The sequence below is a fragment of the Buteo buteo genome, chromosome 1 (genome assembly GCF_964188355.1).
Source record: "Buteo buteo chromosome 1, bButBut1.hap1.1, whole genome shotgun sequence".
Lineage (NCBI taxonomy): Eukaryota > Metazoa > Chordata > Aves > Accipitriformes > Accipitridae > Buteo > Buteo buteo.
Genome location: NC_134171.1, coordinates 812433 through 827564, shown reverse-complemented (window position 1 = coordinate 827564; position 15132 = coordinate 812433). Strand labels below are relative to the sequence as shown.

The 15132-nt window shown below is 56.9% G+C and overlaps 1 protein-coding gene across 9 annotated transcripts in view; it reads right to left on the bottom strand.

Moving 5' to 3' along the window:
- Positions 1–15132, bottom strand: part of DYSF (dysferlin) — a 105773-nt gene that overhangs the window by 80804 nt on the left and 9837 nt on the right. For 5 of the 9 annotated variants that reach the window (XM_075041224.1, XM_075041655.1, XM_075041134.1 and 2 more), the window contains exons 5-23: positions 14647–14761; positions 14304–14497; positions 14006–14134; positions 13242–13304; positions 13064–13114; positions 12941–12971; positions 12136–12251; positions 11798–11924; positions 11368–11471; positions 10358–10426; positions 10229–10272; positions 10011–10093; positions 8342–8383; positions 7550–7665; positions 7119–7232; positions 6407–6584; positions 5652–5776; positions 5044–5150; positions 105–297 (exon numbers count right to left, since the gene is read on the bottom strand). In XM_075041224.1, coding sequence (XP_074897325.1) covers positions 105–297; positions 5044–5150; positions 5652–5776; positions 6407–6584; positions 7119–7232; positions 7550–7665; positions 8342–8383; positions 10011–10093; positions 10229–10272; positions 10358–10426; positions 11368–11471; positions 11798–11924; positions 12136–12251; positions 12941–12971; positions 13064–13114; positions 13242–13304; positions 14006–14134; positions 14304–14497; positions 14647–14761 — 2001 coding nt within the window. The remainder of the gene's footprint in view (positions 1–104; positions 298–5043; positions 5151–5651; positions 5777–6406; positions 6585–7118; positions 7233–7549; positions 7666–8341; positions 8384–10010; positions 10094–10228; positions 10273–10357; positions 10427–11367; positions 11472–11797; positions 11925–12135; positions 12252–12940; positions 12972–13063; positions 13115–13241; positions 13305–14005; positions 14135–14303; positions 14498–14646; positions 14762–15132) is intronic. The other 4 variants (XM_075041491.1, XM_075041833.1, XM_075041402.1 and 1 more) reach the window with 1 other exon arrangement.

The following is a 15132-nucleotide window of genomic DNA, read 5'->3' as shown; positions in this document are numbered from 1 at the left end:
CCGTTGCACCAAAACAGCACCGTGATGGCGAGCTTGGGAAAAATGAGATTTTTCCCCCCCCTCAAGGTGAAAAGCAGCTCCTGCCACCACCGCGGCAGCATTACCTCCTCTGCCATGGCCTTCAGCCTGGAGAGCCAGTCCTCCGCCTGCTCCAGGGCCGCCGACAGGCTCGAATCCTCGTGCTTGAGCTTCAGGGCTGCCTTGACTATCTGCTCCAGGTTGGTGCTGCGAAACCGGTACATGTTCTGGTCCAGGTGGGTGCTGGCTGGCTTCCCCAGGACATCGGGCAGGGTCAGGCTGCAGGGACGGGCAGAGATGCAGCATTAGCAGCTCGCTCAGCCTCTCTTGGGGGTTTTGCTGTCTTTTTTTAAATCTTTTTTTCTCCTTTTCAGCAAGTTTCCGAAGGATTAACAAGCCACCAAAGATACGTTTGGGGAACACAGCAATGCCAAGAGCAAAGGAGCTTCAAACCGCACATGCAGCCCCCACGCATCACCCACAGCAGCCAGGATGGGGCCCTGGCTGAGCCGAGCACACCGCACACGAGCACACACACACATTTTAATATAAATTGATTCAAGCTGCTGGATAAATGTTTCAGGAGTCCGGGAGGATCTTCACTGCACTGAGCCATTTAGAGGTTTTCCTGTAAAATGCAGTGATTTACGGTGCTGCTGTTATAAATGCTCTTCTCGCTCCCAGCTTCCAACCTGCGGCCCCTCGCCAGCCGCAGCGTTCCCCCCTCGCGGTGGGACTGGGCTCCATCAGCCCCATTTTCATTGCACAATAAATAAGAAGGACAACATCTCTTGCCCAGCTATGCTCATCGAGACATGCCAGGGACAGACACGCACCATGGTACCTGCCCAGGATGCGGTCAGCACAGGTTGTCCCAGGTTAATAACCTGGTCTGGCCAAATCCGCAAATTAAATATCTACTTTCTGCATAAAGTCAAAGTCACAGGAGGCTTAAGGAGGGACGGATGGTAGAAATGGGGGTGGTGAAATTTAGTTCTTTCATTTCTCTTAAAGAGAATTGGGTTTACTCTTATCTCCAAAGGGAGCCGAAGCGCTGTGGGTGTTGCTAATTAGCCCAACCATTCAGTAGCATCCCGTGCAAGGAGCTAAATTAAAGGATTGTGTTGGGGTTGCAGCCCCAAGCCCTCCATGGTTAGACTGACTGCACTCCATGAACTCAGTTTTGTGTGTCCACGCTTTGTTTGTGTATTTATTACAAGGGAGCTGCTAATGAGCTGACCTCCCACTTGTTTGCCATGGCTTGCATTGCCCCTGGTGCATGGGAAGGACAGAGCTCACCCACCAAGCAAACACCACTTTGTGGCAGAAACTAGGATGTACTTCAATATCTTTGCAGGAACAGGGAAAAAAAAGAGGGGGGAAAAAAAACCTGAATATACCCACTGCAGTTGAATTTCATTTCAGAAAGATAAAATATAAAACTACGCAAAAAAGGAAGAAATGTGTTAAAGAGCTGTGGAAAGGAGCAGCGGAAAGGGTTAAATCCTATAGGCAGCATGGAAATGGTTTGAAGATATCTTGTTCCTGGAGGTATGTGCCGCATGTCGAAGACCTGTAACACCTACAACGGTTAAATGAAGTTAAATTTTGCTCAAATGGGAAAATGGAAAAGACCACAGACTCCACCAAATGAAATGTAAAAATACCGTGAAGTAGTTAAAAAAAAAAAGGTAAAAAGATGGAAGAGCCCCCACTAAAAGCATAAAACCCAAAAAACTGTCCCTGTTCAGGTGGATAAATGACACGAGCAACAGGTGCTGGGGAGCCAGAGCTGGAAGCAGCATTTTTCATAGCAAAAAAAGCTGGGAGCCAGGAGGACATCAGGGCAGGGTCCATCCCACCTTGGCAGCTGGGAGGAGAGGACTGGGAGGAAATCAGTCAAGCAGCAAATCGTTTGCAATTCAGGTAGGGAACAGCTGGACGGTTGGGTGGGATCTGTAGCTTTTTGCTTAATATTGCTTAATATTATTAATATTGCTTAATATGATTAATGTGCTTTATTAGTATGAATAGAGGACTGGAAGAAGGAACATGATGGCAACCTCAAAGAGACCCGGGAGGATCTCAGGGAACCCGACATCAGCAAGTCTGAGTTGCATCCGACAAATTAGCAGAAACCACAACTAAGACGCGAAGAGCAGGGAGGTAGACAGCCTGGACCCGAGAGCTCCCCTGCAGAGGGATGCTCTGCCACCCTGGGCCAAGAGGATGGTCATCTCCTGGGCAAAGAGCTGGTTATAAGGCAGGTGGCAAAAGATGGGAGCATTGAGTTTGTCCGCAGTGATGGGTGCTGCGCTGGCTGTTACCACTCCAGGCACGGATTATTAGGAAAAAGCTAAAGGGCTGAACTGAGAACATCACTGGGCCAGCACATCAATGCCCGGTGCCTCCTCATGTGAACATTGTGCTTCCAGCTGGGCAAAGATGCAACAGAATTGGACAAAGTACGGGGAAGACCAAAAGGACGATCCAAAACATGGACCCTCTTCTGCAGCAGGGGCTCTCTGGCCATCCCCTGCCTACTTTGCCGTGCTCCCAGCTCTGGCAGGGAACGGCGGAGGGGTCAATTGACAGGCAGCTCTCTTCTGAGCTCCAGCACAGAGCAATGCTCGTGCCACGGGAGACAGGGCCAGGAGCAGAAGGACAAATCCCACCCGTCAGGTCAGCACTGCTGCTCACCAGCACAAAGGAGCTGGAGGAGCCGCCTGGGTCTGGCCGCAGTTCAACATTTTGGGGACTTGGGTTTGCTACGACTCATCTTTCCCTGACTTTGTCCGTTTGTATGCTACTTCCAATTCTTTTCTTTTCCAGAGTGGGGCCGTCTCCCCTCTCTTCACACGAAGGTCTGGAAAAGACGTGGGCAAGGCGATGCCGGCAGCACGTCACTGTTTTCCTACTGGGAACAGGAGATGGGGAGGTCTGGACCCGGAGGAGGATGGGGAAGCACTGGAGAGCGGCAGGGGGTTGTCCCATCCCTCCAAAATCCCGATGGAAGGACCTCTGTCCTGGCTGAGCATGCAGACCAGGCTTTGGCAGCATCATGGGGGGACCTGCAGACAGGTCCAGCTGCACGGCTCAGCTCATCCCCTCCCCGGGCAGAGAGCATGGAGAGAGTGCAAAACCCCCCCAAAAAGCCATTGGGGCTGTTCCAGCTGCCCCCGCCGTGGGTACCACCCTCGCCAGCCAGCCCCGGTCCCCACGCCAAGCCCTCACAGAGACGGAGGAGCCGCATCCCGCAGGAGCTGAGCACGGAGCAGGGCCAGGAGCCAGCGGGAACCACGGGCTTGGCACATCCCGTGGCCACATTTTTCCCCTCCCGGTTAATTGAATTTGTTTTGGAGGGCGCAGCATCTCTGGAAAACCCAAAGCTGTGGCTCATCCCTCAGGTCCCGTCCCGCGTGCCCAGGAGCAGGGATGGCTCTGACCTTTCCAGCAGAGCCAGCGTGTGGGGGGGTGAAACACATCTCCTTTAAGAGGCTCAAAAGCAAATAAATAGGGAGGTTGTAAGTATGTGCGTGTGTTTTCTTAAGCGTGTCCTCCAGGAGGTCTGCGGAGCAGGGTCAGCTCGTTCAAGGTCTCCTTGCCCAAAAGAAGGAGGTGTCTGTTCCCACAGGGGTGTCACGGAAGGGTCCAGAGATGCTGCACCCCCATGCCCGCTGCACCCCAGCACCTCCATGACCTCTCCTGGGGCCTTTCAAAGAGCAGGGGGGACAGAAAGGGGGACCTAGGGCTTGGCAACAAGCTCAGCACCATCTCCCCAACCCTTGGTGACTGGCAGAAGCCCAGGTGGACAGTGCACGTGGTCCTGCAGGCTGGTGGCTCTTGTGGAAGAGGTGGGGGACAACTGGTCCCAGCAGGTTTGGTGGCCTCAGGGACAAGCAAGAAGGCCAAATTCTTGCTCTCTGCTGAGGCTAAGCAACAAGAGCCACCACACGAGCTCAGTGGCCAAGGAGGTCCACCCGCCACAGCCACCGGTTGTCACCAATGGGGTGTCCCAGCCCGGTACAGGGCTGTCTCCACACCTCGGCTGCTCTCCGCCTGCCTCCCGAGGCAAGAAAGCTCCGAGAGGCATGGCAGCTCTCTTAATTCCCCTTGGCAAGGGCTTGCCAGGGCTAAAAACACACCAACCATCCTACTATGGCCCTTCCCCAGACTGATGGCATGGAGCTGCTGCAGGAAAGTTGCGTGGCCAGGCATGGGCATGGGACGGGACTTGGAGATCATCTTCACGGGCATACCTGAAGGGGAACCATGGTCCAAAGACCCTGGTGAGGCCAGTCCCTGAAACACCTTCCTGAGGGCTGAGCTGTCCTTGGGATAAAACGCCATGGTCATACCGCAGCGATGCTCCCCGGAGAGGTTCCTCATCCTCACAAAGCGCAATCCAGCCCCAAAAAACAGGCTATGTGGAGGGAAAGCCCGTGGCACCCTGCCAGCCTCCCTTGAACGAATGTTCAAGTGCTTAGAAAAGCAAAGCAGCAGCAGATACCGCTGGTGCTGCCCATGGGGACGGAGGGATGGCTGTGCCATCCAGCCCTGCAACATCCCTGTTCTGTGGTCCAGCTGATGGATACACAACACCCATGCGCAGCCAAACAACCCCTTTGGGTGCTCTGTATGGGTGCCTCCTACGTGGTGCACGCAAGACTTAAGCGGGAACCCCCACCGGTGGCTCCTCACTCCACGAACCCCACCGTTCCTCCGGCTGGGCTGGCCTGGCTCTGGCTCCTGCCCCAACACAATGCTGCTCATTCAGGTAAGCCACGCTGCAGCCCTTGCATGAAGGCTGGAAATTTATGACTTGCCTTAAATGTCACCTTTTCAACTCCGTGCCTTGGCTCAGCAACCTTTGAAGCAAACATTACCAAATGACCGCTGTTTTTCAGATGGGGGAAAAAAAAAAAGGAAAAAAAAAAAAAAAAGAAGTCGTCCCTTCCAAGATAAATAAGTGCTCTTGCAATAAACGGCATGAAAAGGCTCACATTCAAAACTGGCAGAAAATACCTGCAGTCGGCGATGATGTCATCCATCAGCTGGGCACCCAGGGCGTCCAGCTCACTCGGCGACCGGTTGGCCTTGAGAGCAAGGTGGACTTTCTCCAGGTTTGCTTCCTGCACGATAGGAGGGAAGAGGAGCTGCACAGTGGGGAACCCCCAACACCCCACTGAACCCCATGTCCAGGACCCTCCCAGCGAGTGCCGGGGGCTACTGCCCATGATCAAAAACTCCAGCCTGGCTCCCACCATGGCTCTGCACCTCCATTTTTGCTCCTGTTGGAACTCCAGGGGAAACGACAGTAAAATACGGCGAGAAATCCCATAAATAGCTCAGGAGCTGAAGGAAGGTCCTTGCCTCCTGTGCCTGCATCAGCAGGCGGGTGGGCGGCACGGCAAAGCACTGCATTCACACTCCACTCCCACCCCAGGTGGGATGAGGGTGGTCCCTTTCCCTCCCTCACTCCACGGGACGCCAACAGATTTCCCCTTCGCAGCACAAGAGTCATCAAACCCCACACCTGACCCAGCCTGGAGATGGTCTCCGTCCCCTCCTTGCTCCCCCAGGCAGGATGCAGAAAGGAGGTGGACAATGCTCCCTGCCACCGCGGCACTCACCAGCCTGTCTGCTGCGTGGTGGAGGAGGTTTTGGGCATCAGTCCGATAGCTGATATCTTCCCAGTAGGATGACAACACCACCACGGGTTTCACGTTGCCCCAGGGCAGGTAGTAATACTGACAGCCTGGAGGGCAGAGCACACTGGTGAGCTTGTGATACTGGGGCGACGGAGGACCCTGGACCGGAGCAGAGATGAAGGGGGCCAGTGCAGCATTTGGCCTTGGGCAGAAGCCCATCTCTGGGGTTCTTCTGGAGCAAGAGGGCGGGTGTTATGTTCCCCAAAGCCATGTGCAACAGAGCAATGGACACCAAGGTCCAAAGGGATGTGCATCCACCTCCACGGCTGCAGCAGCTCCTGCAGAGCAGTGAGGCCAGAAACCAGCAGAACAACCCCAGTGGGGTGAGGACATCTCACGCCAGAGCGAGAGCCCCAGAGGAGCCAGGGAAAGGCCACCCCAAAGCACCGGCTCTTCCTTGAAGAGAAATGGGCACTGTTAGGGCCCAAAAACCACTTCAAGCCAGCACAGAGCTGAGAGAAGTAGTCCTGGCTTCCCCCCTCCACCCCTTCACAGCATGGCTGAGGTGGACAAGGACCTCTGGAGTCCACCTGGTCCAACCCCTGCTCAAGCAGGGTCACCTGGAGCAGGTTGTCCAGGACCACATCCAGTTTGGTTTTGAATATCGCCAAGGATGGAGACTCCACACCCTCCCTGGACAACCCATCCCAGCGCTTGGTCACCCCCGCGCTGCTCACCATCAAACACGGCGCGGCTGTACTGCGTGGTGGAGGCCAAGGGCAGGCAGGTGTTGTCGAACTTGTTGCCGTAGTTGCCAATGCTGACCTCAAACTGGATGGCGTCGTCCACGTCTTGGAGCATGGTGGCCGAGTAGAAGGCAGCGAAGAGGGAGTACTTGCGACGGCGCAGGTACTTCTGCAACAGGCAGAAGGCTGCGTCAGCGGAGGAGACATCGCTCTCCTGCGCACAGACTCTTTGCCTGGCACACGCCGACCCAGCAAAGCCTCCCAGATGGAAAGTTTATTGCAGGGAAGAAAAGCATATGATGCAGGCAGCAAGGGAATTTTGAGTGAGATATTTAGGAAAAAAAACGACAAAGGAGGCGGCTAGAACTTCCCACAAAAAAAAAACGCAGTTTAACCCTGGAGAAACGAACAGAAGGAGCACATCTGCAACAGCGCCTGCGTTGAGGCAAATCTCCCGCTCCTCCACGTTCACCCTGGCCTGCTCTCTTCCATGCAAGAGACCAGAGAGAGCAAGCTGGACACCTTGGGATGGAATCGCAGCAGGAGACACCCTCCCGGAGCTCACCCAGCACTCCCCCACTCACAGGACATCACCCACCCGGGACCAACACTCACGTCCCTTCCCTAGTGCCCCGCACGCCGTGCTGCCGGAGGGCCGACCCCGGAGCCCACGGGGTCGGATACCCCGCAGAGACCCCGTTACCTCCACCCGCAGGATGTCATCCACGGAAATGTCCTCCACCTTCTGTTCCACGTGCTCCACCAGTTTGGTCTCCAGCTCCACCAGTATCCTGCCGCGATACGCGACTCCCTCGCCCTTGGGGTAGACCAGGGACAGGCGTCAGGACCCCGGTCCCCCCTCCCCGCGGGCGAGCTCTGCCTTTGCTTTCAGTGGGCTTCATTGCAGAGGAGCGAGATCAGGCAAAGTATTTCTGCAAGCGCTTTGAAGGTAGAGAGAGTTTGGGCAGCAGGGCAATATCAGGAGGCGTTTAGGCAGCAGGAATAGCCAGTGCAGGGCAGAAAACGTGGTGCAGGCTCCTAATAACAAAGCCAGTTGGGGTTAATAGCAGCTTTCTTTTTGCAAGGAGGGGTGGTAGTTTAGTTTAGGTTGTGCTGGAAAGAAGCCGACGTCACCTTTCCTAAATTGAGCGCCTCGTAAGGGTCGGGGAAGCCGGTGAACTCCCGGGGGCTGCCGTAGAGGTTGATATAGCAGGGACCGAAGGTCGGCAGGAACCCGAGCCCATCGTCCACTGCGGACCGCAGGGGAAAAGAGCCGTTAGAGAGTCCCGAAGGCACCTCGGGGACACGTCCCGCGGGGCTTCGTTGCAGGACCATGGGGACCACACGCACGCGGCTGGAGGCCACCAAAACGCTGCAGTTTTTCACCCCCTTTGAGTCCTACGACCGCTTACCTTTTTGCAGGAGAAAGACAAGGTGGATGTGGGGTTGTGCGGGGGGCACAGAGCTTCCCCATCCCAGGAAGGGTCCCCAGAGAAGGAGAGCATCGCTTTGCTGGTGTGGACCAGCGTAGGGGATTTACACCAGCTAAGGAGCTGGCCCCATACTCCCCTTAACACAGTAAGAGAGTGCTTGGAAGAGAATCGCTCATTTTTATGAAACCTCGAGCAGAAAGAGCAGCGGAGGGGCAGAAATTGTTTGCAGGGTCCTGCTCTGAGCTCCTGAGCCGGCTGCTCCCCGCACACAGCCAGTTCAGCACACAACACGCGCTAGACCATGAAGACGCCGCTGCCCAACACGGGCACCCCAAATCCGCTGTGGGGAAGGGCAGTGGGGAGGCTGAGCTGGAGCCGTCCCTTCCTCCCACCCAGGTGCCCAGGCTCGAGCACGATGCAGCCCTAACGGGAGCTGAACCGGCAAAACCATTACCAAGCGGCGATTGCAAACCGAGAGGCTAAGGGGACGTACGGTCTGAGGCTTTCAGAGGCTTCGCGAGAGCAGGAAACTCATCTGAGGCACAAAGAAATGGAGAGAGGTTAGGAAAGGCTGGCAGAGGAGCGTGGAAGAAGGATGGAGGGTTATGGGAAACGAGGGTGGATGCTCTCATGGGCTTTTGGTGCCAACTAAAGAGACAGAGAGAGAAAGGGGGAGGTTGTTACAGAGATTGGATATTAGGAAAAATTCTGTCACTGAAAGGGTTGCCCAGCACTGGAACAGGCTGCCCGGGGAAGCGGTGGAGTCACCATCCCTGGGGGTATTTAAAAGACGTGTAGATGTGGTGCTTCGGGACATGGCTTAGCGGTAGACTTGGCAGTGTTAGGTTTATGGCTGGACTCGGTGATCTTAAAGGTCTTTTCCAACCTAAATAATTCTGTGATTCTATAGCCCTATCGCCTTCCCGGAGCCTGTGGGATTGGTATGAAAGAGGATTTCAGCATCCCTGAAGGATGCTGCTTGTGTTGCAAAAGCTGGATGAAGCCACGGGGCAGGGGGGCACCCACGGTTCCCCAGCACCTCCTCCCGATCAAGTACGTCTCAGGGGTGGGGTGGGGTGTCCTGGTCCCAGGCAGACCCCTCGTAGCCTCCTCCTCCTCCCTCCCCGGCCTCTCTCTCTCTCTTTCCAGCCCAGCCCAGGAGCTAAACTTTAACTGGGGAAGAAGTGGGGGCTGGACACACAAGCACCACAGGGGACACCAGTGCTGCACCCCAACTCCACGCCTGCATGCACGGCCAAGCAGCGCTGGGGGGGGACACAGGCTGCAGGACACGTGGCTGCAGCTTTGCATCAGGCTCAAGCCCCGGTGGCTGCTACCAGTCCCGTCCCTACGGCGTGGGGATGCTCGCGATGAGGCGGGGGTTTGCAGGGAACCCGAGAGCCTCAGAGATGCACGAAGCAAAGGGAGCAGAGCGAGGGGAGCCCCGATGGGGCTGCAGATGCCACCAAAGCTCATTAGCAGCAGGAGATGCTCACGCAGGTTAGGGCAACCTCTGCTCCTGGCCTTGCCGTCACTCTCGGCAGCCTCACGACCGTGTCCCAGCTCCCTGCCCTCCTGCTCAGCACCGGTGACACAGTCGGTGTCACCCAGCTGAGCCCTGCCAGCCCCTCCGTGGTGGTCCTTTGGTTCAGAAAGCCCCTGGGACTTGAAAGAGCACCCTCAGCACAAGCTGGACCTGAACGCCCATCCCACCCTGTGACAGCCCCCAAAATGCCACCTAAGGAGGAGCCACCAGTGGGGGCACGCACGGGTGGGATGTGGCATCTTCCAGCACCGGTGACACCACTGCCCGTCACCAACCGCACGGGGGAACACAGCCACCTCTGCTCAGCAAGGAAAAGAGGAAGCAAAACCTCCGGCACACCACGGTCCTGCAGCTTTCCATCCCAACGCCCGCAGGAGGACCTGGAGATCTTCAAAACCACAAACCAGGGGGGGCCAGGTCCAACCCAAAAACAGACCGCAGGTCAGAGCAACCCCCAGCACCCCGTCCCACGTCTCCCCCAGCACCAGCGACTTGACAGGGACCATCCCGGCTGTGACATCCTCCAAGCCAACGCCAACCTCCAGCCACGAGCATGCAGTGCTCCTCCATGGCCATGCACCCCAAATCCTGTCCTGCTGCTCCCCCCACCTCTTACCCTCCAGCTCCCCGCCGGGGGCCGAGATCTTCGACATGCAGAGGTAGGTGGTGCCGACGATATCATTGTGCGTCAGACGGTCCCTGCAACACAACCCGTGATGCCGTCGCACCATGGACCTGGGGGGTTTGCCCATGGGGTCTCCCCCTGCCCACCCCGCTCCTCCAGCTCAGCCTTCCCCACAGGCAGCCCCCCCAGCGAGCCCCCTCCCCGCTCACCAGTCGGTCACCCGGATCCTCATCTTCTCACACATGGAAGGGAACTGGGAAAAGAGGGAGGGAGAGTTGTGGTGAGCGGCGGTGGGATCGGGCGGGCGGGGGGGGGCCGCAGCAGGCACCCGTGCTCACCATCGCCGGCAGCGTCAGGCGCTGGTTCCACTGCGGGTTGGCGTTCTTCTCCAGGATCCTCGAGTAGAGCTGGAGGTGCAAGACGGGGAATGAAAAGTCAGCGCTGCCGCAGTGCTTGCAGCTCAGTCACGGCTGCGCTTCAGCAAAGCAGGGCTGCCGCACGCCACGTCCACGGAGCTGGAAAGATTCAGGTCCCCCAAAATACAGGTTCCATTCGGTGGGTGGCCCGGCGGGGCTCTGCATCACGTAGGCAAACCCCATCTGGGCAGGAGGCAGAGGATGCTACGGGCTGCTCGGGGATCTCACCCCCCCAGGACCACCAGAAACTCACTCCCTTCCCCCTGTGGTTGCTCAGAATCATGTCCTGAGCCTCTGTTCCCCCCACCCCGGGCACTGTCCCCAGGGGAACATTTATGGGCAGAGGAGACTTTCAGCCCTTTAGCGCTGCTGCGGATCAAAAGACGAGTGGCAGTTTGTGGGCATATCACTTGGTGAAGGCACTGGAGGGCACCCGGCGGCAAAGGGAGTGGGACAGGGCTCTGCAAAGCCACCAAAGCCACCTCCACATCCTGGCTGGTCATGGTGGGGGGGGGACATTTGGTGGCGTAGGGACAGCCAGCCTTTCGCTTCAGGCAGTGCCAAGAACAGCACAACCTTCCGCTGCTGCACTATCCCCCTTCCCCCAGGAGCTCAGCCTCTCCATTCCCATTTTTAATGCAACAGCACCACGAAGAGCCCAACAAAGAAATTACTCCGGTGCAGCCCAGCACGCCGTGTCCGGCAGCACCGCTCGGCTCCAAGCGTGCATGGGGACAGGGCTGGGGACATCAGCTGGGCTGCAGGACATTGCAATGCAGAGAGAAAGAAGATGGGGTGCGACAAGGACTGATGGGACCTTTGCAAAAGCTCCAGAAAAGCGAAGGAGCAAATTTTCCCCATGCTGGGACCAAACTTTCCCCGTGCACAGCTGTCATCCCAGCCCCAGGGACCCGGAGGGGCTCCCCGCTCACCGTCTTGCCCGCAAAGCTGACTTCCACGAAGGGATCAACAAGGTTCTTCTTGTTGCTCTCGAAGCCAAAAATCTGCCTGACGTTGTCCATGACGGCATCATCCACTGGGAGGGGAAAGAGATGCTGAAAGCTCATGAAAGCACATGGTGTCCAGATGGCCCCGGCTTTCCGTGCAGGCTGTCCCACCATGCGGGTTGCGCATCTCCATTGAGCCAGGTGGGGATGGTCAGGAGGCTAAATACCAGTTTGCACCAGTAAGAGACTTATCTCCCAGTACATTGCGACTGACCAGTATCTGCAAGGTCTTTGGACCAAGGCTATGGATAAAGTTTCTTTATCTGTGCCCTTACTCCTCCCTGGCAGGTTGCAACCCGCCACAATGCCAAGGGCCGGATCCGGCGCGCTCCAGCCCAGCAAAGGAAACACTTACTCTGGGGCAAGTCTTCGGCTTTGAAGATTTTCAGGCAGAAGTGAGCCCCTCTCAAGGTGACCCCAGTGGGGCGCAGGAGGTTGCCCTCGATGTCTTCCTTGTCTTCCGAGACCTCCTTCTTCTCCAGCTGCGGGACAACAGGACGAGAGAAAAACATGACCACGCTTCCCAAAAGTCCTGAAATGAGCAGCAAAATCCCAAAATCCAGCACTTTGCCCCAAAAATGGAGGAAGATCAAAGCCACAGCTTCCCTGGGAAGAGCTATGGGGTTTGGTGGCCCAGGGCAGTGGAGTACCAGGGTTGGAAGGTCCCCCCATCGCAGCCAGGGCAATACTCACAGGAGCTTCATCTCCAGGCCCCAGCACGAACAGGCTGACTTTCAGATAGCCCTTGGCCCCCGCGGAGAAGTCCTCTGGGTCAGAGAGCAACAGCCATTTTCTGAGGAACGCGTGTTCTAGGGGAGAAAAGAGATTGAGACTCCTGCACTGGTCCTCAGACATGCAGGGAGATGGCTTCAAGGATGCTGTTGGGTGGGTTTTTTATAATAAATACTACTTTCCTTTTATATAGAATAGAATAGAATAGGTTTACAGTTGGACTCGATGATCTTTTCCAATCTAAATGATTTATGATTCTCTGATTCAGTTGGCAGGGAACTACAACAATCACCTAGTCCAACTGCCTGATCACTTCAGGACTGACCAAAAGTTAAAGCATGTTATGAAGAGATTTGCCTTGTAGGTCTTAATTTTTTATGGCTAAAATTACCGAGCTTTTCTCTGTAGTGATTAGGGTAGGAAATTTATCTTCATGATAAAACTGTCTTCGAGAGAAAATAAAAGATGAAATAATGAGCAGGGCTCAAGATAAAAAACTTTGAGTCGAGCTGCGCTGGTGGGGGTTTCTGCCAGCGAGTTGGTGGTACAATGATTTGAAAGCCTCGAGGACGTACATCTTGGGAAAGGGAAGAGAAATGGGTGGTGATGATGGATATAGGGACACGTCTGGATTCATATATGGGAAAGCTGTGGGGTGTGTGTGTATCCCCTATGTTTGGCCCAAAAAAAAGGGTTTCCCAGAGCGATCCCAACCCAGCCGCGAGAGGTAACCCTGGCCCGGACCCCGACCACCCACTGGGCTCACTTGGCTCGGAGTAAATGGTCTCGACGTCCATCTGTGCAATGAAACAAAAAAGAAATGCCAGCGTTCGCCCCATGGGTCAGCGTGGCAGAAAACAGGGGGGAAGAGGAGAGAGGGTGGCCTTACTCGAAACTCTCCGATTACAGAGTCTGTCCGGAAAGACCGAGAGTCCACAACCTGTGGGATGAAAATAGGGAAAAAACAGTAAATACAGCCCAAATCCTGTGGGGAGGGGACAGGGCGATGGCCCCGAGCATCTCCCCAGCCCTCCCGATGGGCAGGACCAACATTTCCTGAAGCTCACCGTGATAAAGATGGGCGCGTCGAACAGCTCGGCCGGTGACTCGAAGATGTTGAAGAAGAAGGTCTGTAGGAAAGAGGGGTGAGGGTGCAAGGTGGAGGTCTGCCCCAGCCTCCCCCCAGGGCATGTTCGCACCTCCCAGCCTCTCCCATGCCCCCAACTCTGCAGGCTGGAGCCTCTTCCCCTCCTCTTAGGTGACCCCCCACCCCGTTAATAGCAACAGCCCCCCCAAAGGGGCTGTGCTGGGTGACTTTGGTGCACCCCGATGAGCAATATCCTCCAGTTTGCTTTTGCTGGGCTGGTTGACAAAAGCACATCCAGACCAGCTCTCCTGGGGGTCTCCAAATAAAGCACAGGGGCAGGTTGAAGCAGGCTTTGGGGACATCCCAAAAGGCAGGCTTGAAGCATCTGCTTTGGGGACAAGCCTGAGCGTACCCATCCTGCAAGCCCAGCTGCATTGCCCACCCCTGCCTGTGCGCAGCCCTGCCCAGGACATGCCACCAGGATGCTAGTGGTGGCTCTGGGACACACGAGTCACCTTGGGAAGGTGACCAAGATGAGCCCTGCACGAAGGCAGGGGATGCTGGACCTGCCAAAGGGCTCCCTGCTGCTGTCTGAGCTTCTCTCCCGTTGAAGTCCCCATTGACACATCCCAGCCTCTGGGCTGCACCGGGGTTTCCATCACTCGGGACTCCAACCCATCACGCTCCTGAGCCTTTCCTGACACCCCCAGGCACACCCGGAGCAGAAACATTCCCCCCCCTCACCTCGTCAAAGAAGGGGCTGTTGCCTTTGCGTATCCTCGTCCTCTTGGTCTGCCCGGCGGCCGTCACCTTCACCACGGGTCTGATGTTGACCCCGGGGAGCTGCCGGCCCTCGATGACCCTCACCCTGATCTGGGATGGGAGGGAGGACAGGGCAGGGAGTCACTGGGGTGAGTCCTACCCTTGGGATGGGCACCTCAGGGGGTGTCTCAGGTAACAAACCCCCCCATAGGGACAGGCTGGGGGGCCCTGAGGAGGTGGGTTCAAGGAGAGCAGCTCATCCCCACCAGCCTCGTCTCACCTGGAAGTCCTGCGGCTTGTTGGAGAGAGGCTTTTTGGGAGAGCTCCTCCTCCTCTTCAACCCCTGGACATGGTGCGTGGGGGGCTTGCGGGGCAGCGAGGGGGGCTCGGATCCCGGCGGCCCCGAGGAGGAGGAGGGCTCCGTCTCATCCCCCGTTGCCACCTGATCCTCCGTCTCCTCCTCTCCAGCCGTCTCTGTGTGGGGCGAGAAAGAAGATGGAAAACGTGAGCAAGGTGGGGCCAGGCATCGTGGGACTGCAGGGTGAGGGGTCTGGCTGCGAAAAACGTGATGCTACGGGGGGACACATCCACCCCTGGTGCTACACGCGAAGGTTTCTGGTTACCAGTGACCGTGTCGGGCTCAGCAGCAGCTGGTGCTGGCTCAGGGGGGGCCGGAGGGGGAAACAAGGGGGCAGCTCCTGGTGGGGGGATGTAGGACACTTGCAGGATGAGGAAAGCCTGGAAAAAAGGAAATAATCGTTATACGGGTGTCCAGAAACGCTCTCCCGGGGTCTGAGCCTCGGTGCTGCATGCCACCCATGATGTTCTGCCTAGGCGTGGGGGATGCAGCCGAAACAGCGGCAGCAACTCTGCAAACACCAGGAAAAAGGGACAGAGCAGGGAGAAGCGTCCCAGGGCCCATGGGAGCACCAGGGACATGCGGGGTCCCAGCGGGGTGACCACCCGGTCCCCACCCCGCTAGATGGCAGCCCCAGGCTGGGCTGAGCCGGGGCCGGACGCTGCATCCGCCGGGAAGGGAGATGGAGGGAGGGAGATGCCGAGGCAGAGCCGGGGAAAGGCTCAAGGAGAAGGGAGCTGCAAAAAGGGAG